Source organism: Cydia amplana, chromosome 22, assembly GCF_948474715.1.
Source record: "Cydia amplana chromosome 22, ilCydAmpl1.1, whole genome shotgun sequence".
Classification (NCBI taxonomy): Eukaryota; Metazoa; Arthropoda; class Insecta; order Lepidoptera; family Tortricidae; genus Cydia; species Cydia amplana.
Window position 1 is genome coordinate 1659980 of NC_086090.1, and position 5374 is coordinate 1665353.

The window sequence follows — 5374 nt, forward strand, 5'->3', positions numbered from 1 at the left end:
CACAATTTTTAGGGTTCCGTACCTCAAAAGGAAAAACGGAACCCTAATAGGATCACTCGTCTGTCCATCCGTCCGTCACAGCATATTTTCTCCGAAACTACTGGACCAATTAAGTTGAAATTTGGCACACCTATGTAAGTTTGTAACCCAAAGATGGACGTGTAACGTAAATAAATGAATTTCAAACATGGAGGCCATTTTTGGGGTGTAAATCAAAAATTAAAAAATAAAGATTTTCAAACTATATCATGTTTCATATCAAATGAAAGAACTTATTATAAGAATCTCAAATATATTTTTTGTATAATTTTAGGATTAATAGTTTAGCAGTTATTCAAGAAAATAGGCAAAAAATTACCACCCCCCGAGAATATCTCCGAAACTACTGGGTCTAAAATTTTGAAAAAAATACACAAAATAGTTCTCTACCTATAGATGACAGGAAAACCTATTAAAAATGTGCAGTCAAGCGTGAGTCGGACTTAATGTACCTACGGAACCCTTGGAACGCGAGTCCGACTCCACTTGGCCGGTTTTTTACCTATATTATTCAGAATATATTATAAATTAAACAAATGTCAAAACTAACTACAAAAGCATAACCAGTTGGTAACTGTAGTATGTGTGAAACGGAACGCTCTCTTCTGCAGTGTCATACCTTGTGTGTGGTTAAGCTCTAATAAAATAAATCTACAAAATTAAGTAGTTTTAATCCAAGATATAATAGTGGCGACGAGGACACTCGGACAGCACGGTGCATCGACTAAATTAAGCAGAAGAGCATAAAATCGGTCACAAGTAAGAAATCAATTACTTAAAAAGGCGAGGTTAATGGCGTTGGCAAACGCACTTTGAGGTATCTACAAATTAAAAGGTACCTTGATAAATCGTTATTATATTACCCACATTCATGGACCGACGGAACGTGAAATGAAACGTTATTATGACAGATGTCACGGAGGGTAAGAATAAAAATAAATTGACAGAAGACGCTGATGTGCTAATATCTTTGGTAAAACAAGGAAAAAGAAGTTACATTTACCGGTGTGGAAAAGACATTTTAATAAAGATATTAAATGAAGAAGGTTTACAGTGCCCGCAAAATCCAACTGTGGACGCGCTACGGAAGTTGTTAAGTGATTACTACCAAAATAAGGAACAAAGTCAACCTAAAATTTTAAAACACAAGATCATGACAAACTACGAAATAAAACCATTTAACGGAGACAATTGGGAGGTCTTCGAGCAACAGTTAGAATCTTTAATACTCTTAAATGATGTGACAGAAGATAAAAAAGTGGCATTGCTTATTACTAAAATAACCCCAAATGTGTTTGAAACATTACAAATTCTGTGTAAGACAAAAAAACCAATAACATTAACTTACAAAGAGTTATGCGACACGCTTCGAGAAAAATATAAATTAACTAAGACACCACTGTTAGACAGAGCCGAGTTTAGACGACGCAATCAACTACCTACGGAGTCAATAGAAGAGTATGTGTTAAATCTCCGAAAATTATCTCGGAAATGCCAATTCAAAGATGAAGACGACCAGATCAAAGAAAAACTTGTTGACGGAGTGTACTCTAAGCTAATTAAATTTGAACTGATGAAACAAGGTGCACAGACAAAATTGGAAGACCTTATAAACTTAGCAAAAACAGTTGAGTCAGCATATAAGCAAGCCAATGGAGAAGAAGAAAGACAAATTTCATATGTTAAACCCAAATCCAATATACCAAGACAGCGGCAGGCACCCGCAAAGAAAAATAATAATAATGCGAAGTGTTTCTGTTGCGGAAAAAACAACCATGTAAAAAAAGATTGTACACTGAAAACGAAGTTTTGCTCGGAATGTGGTCAACAAGGTCATATATATAAAATGTGCCCAAAGAAGTATCGACAGACAAATATGTTGGACGTGACAAAAGAAGAAAACAAAGAGGATCAAGGATTGGAAGAAGTAAAAAACTTGTATGAAGAATATGAAACTTATACATTTGACAGAGTAAGTAGGATTCCACCACATTTAATAGAGCTGACAATAGGTCATGGACAGAAAGTGCAGTTTGAAGTGGATACCGGTGCTGAAGTGTCAGTGATGCCTCTGGCATACCACAAAAAATATTTAAAAGAATATACTATTGAAAAATGTAAAGCCATATTTCGAAATTTCGACCAATCAGAATCCCAGCCACTGGGCATTATTCGTAATGTACCAGTGCAGTATAATAATATATACAAAGAATTAAATATATATGTGTCACATGACTCAACACCTTGTTTGATGGGTCGTGATTGGTTAAGTCAATTAAATATGTGGCCCCCAAATTTTAAAAATGTAGCTTATTGTAATCCTAATGTATTGGTAAAAAATGTTTCAGATGCCAAACAACTAATTGAACAGGAGTTCGCAGCAGTATTCAGCCCGGGGTGGGGTGCATTTAAAGGTGAAGCAATTTCATTAAAATTAAAAAAAGATGCCATACCAAAGTTTCTGCCTGTTCGTCGTGTTCCATATGCACTTCGAGATAAGGTAAAACATGAAATTGATAGATTACAGCAGAATGGTCGCATAGTGCCAGTCGAACAGAGTCAATGGGGTACACCGGTAGTACCAATTATAAAACCGGACGGCTCTGTAAGACTTTGTGGGGACTATAAAGTCACTTTAAATCCAAATTTGGAAATAGACCATTACCCTCTGCCACATGTGGAGGACATTTTTGAAACTTTAAAACAGGGAGAATACTACTGCGAGCTCGATCTCCGGGAAGCTTACTTACAAGCTGCTTTGACTGAGGAGAGCCAATTGTTAACCACCATTGTAACAGAATTTGGAACATATAAGTACAAATACTTACCATATGGAGTCAATACTGGCCCTGGTTCTTTTCAAAGACTAATGTGTAAAAAACTAATTGGCATACCAAACACTATTGTGTTTATTGACAATATCTACGTGGCAGGGAAAACTTTGCAAGAAACTTATGAAACGCTTGTCAAAGTACTTAATAGACTACAAGAATGTAATTTCAAATTGAAACCTGAAAAATGTAAGCTTTTCACTAGCCACATAGATGTGTTTGGTTTTCGCATAAATAAAGAGGGGATGAGTCTTATAAAATCAAATATTGAGCCATTGTTAAATGTTTCAGCACCAACTAATCTAACAATGTTAAAATCATTTTTAGGTAAAGTCAATTATTACTCCCGGTTCCTAAAGGACATGGCTAAGATTCTTAGTCCATTATATGAATGTACTAAAATAAATAAATTTAACTGGACAGCGGACTGTCAAAAGTCTTTTGACACAATTAAAAATAAATTAGCCTCTGCAGACAATTTGAGACATTTCAACCCGGACCTCCCAATAATAGTAACTTGTGATGCCTCAAACTATGGGCTAGCTGCCGTTTTGTCAAACCGGGACCACAATGGTATAGTTAAGCCGATAGCATATGCAAGCAAAAAATTAAACACAACTGAACAAAAATATGCTGCCATAGACAGGGAGGCCATGGGAATAGTGTTTGCGGTCACCAAGTTCTACAACTATATTTATGGCCGACAATTTGAATTGGAAACAGACAGTTCTGCACTGGTCAGGATTTTTGGACCAACAAAAGGTATACCAAAAATGGCTGCCAAGCGCCTACAACACTATGCTATATTTCTCTCAGCTTTTAATTACAAAATTAAACACATAAAAACTAACAATAATCCAGCAGATTATTTGTCCAGAAATCCTGATAATACAGAATGTACCAACCAATATGTCCATCCAATATATAAGGTAGATAATTTGATGCATGTATTATATACAAACAGCTCTGAAATAGACTACTTGAATTTCAAAATAATACAAGAAAATACAGGAAAGGATCTACTTTTAAGTAAAATAATTGAATATTGTAGAACAGGTTGGCCTAGTAAAAAACTCCTTAAGTCTGAATTTTTACCATTTTATAATAGACAAAATGAAATAAGTGTGGATCACGACTGTTTACTTTGGGGACATAGAGTAATAATTCCAGAAATAAATAAAAAAGCTGTGTTAAAAAGTTTACATAAAACACATTTTGGCATTATTCGCATGAAAGAAATTGCACGGTCTTATTTTTGGTGGCCAAATTTAAATTCAGAAATAGAAAACATCGGAAAGTCATGTATCATCTGTTTATCAAATCTTAAAAATCCCATAAAATCCCCACAAGCATGGCCAACGCCACCTACGGCATGGTATCGACTTCACGCAGATTTTTTGGGCCCATATTATAATAAAATGTATTTAGTAATTATAGACAGCTACAGTAAATGGCCGGAGGCTTTTGAAATGTCAAGCATGACGGCTGCTAAAACAATTGATACATTGGATAAGTTATTCAGCCGGTTTGGATATCCGGACCAACTAGTCACAGATAATCAGACTACGTTTACATGTACGGAATTTAACAACTATTGTAAAGAGAATAACATTAAACAAATATTTGCGCCACCTTACCACCCAGCGACAAACGGTGCTGCGGAAAGATTTGTACAAACTTTTAAATCAGCTGTTACCAAAATAAGAGAGAGTGGATGCAGTATTAACTCTGCAGTCAATCTATTTTTGTTTGATTATAGAACCACACCTCAAAGAACTACAGGTGAAACTCCGGCCCGTTTGTTGCTGGGGAGGGAATTAAGGAATAGATTTAGCTGCCTTAAACCTCCACCTGTAATTGAAACTCTATCTGAAAGGGAGGGGAGAGAGGTATGTAAAAGAAAAGTTAAATTTGTAACAGGACAAAAAGTGATGGTTAGAGACTATAGAAAAGGCCATAAACCTTGGACAGTAGGCAAAATAGTGTCAGAATCTGTCCCAGATTTAACTTATATAATTGAGGTTCAAGGTATGAATTGGAAACGTCATATTGACCAAATAGTGTATTGTAATGATGATGTCGATAGTAATTAGAGTTAAGGTTAATATCGTAGGCCAAGTTGAACTTGTATTTATTTATAAATGATGCCAAGATATGTACTTAATGGTTGTGAACAACTTTAATATCGTAGGCCAAGTTGAACTTGTATTTATTTATAAATGATGCCAAGATATGTAATTGTTGTGAACAACTCATTAACCAATCTATGTAGAGTGGTTCAAAGCACCCTATACTGATGTAGTTCATTTAAGGCTACAATAGGATTAAGGAATAATCCTTTGCGATGTATTTAGACTTAAGTAAAACTAGATTAGTTTTAGAATTAGTCCGGGAGAGTGTAGTATGTGTGAAACGGAACGCTCTCTTCTGCAGTGTCATACCTTGTGTGTGGTTAAGCTCTAATAAAATAAATCTACAAAATTAAGTAGTTTTAATCCAAGATA

General features: G+C 35.2%; 1 protein-coding gene across 1 annotated transcript; it reads left to right on the plus strand.

Annotated features, from left to right (window-relative positions):
* Positions 1–1771: 1771 nt before the first annotated feature.
* LOC134658448 (uncharacterized protein K02A2.6-like) lies at positions 1772–5025 on the plus strand. The gene is made up of 2 exons (XM_063514128.1): positions 1772–2011; positions 2388–5025. Exon 2 carries the CDS (start codon positions 2909–2911, stop codon positions 4961–4963), a length of 2055 nt encoding a protein of 684 aa, XP_063370198.1. The 5' UTR covers positions 1772–2011; positions 2388–2908; the 3' UTR covers positions 4964–5025.
* Positions 5026–5374: the final 349 nt, after the last annotated feature.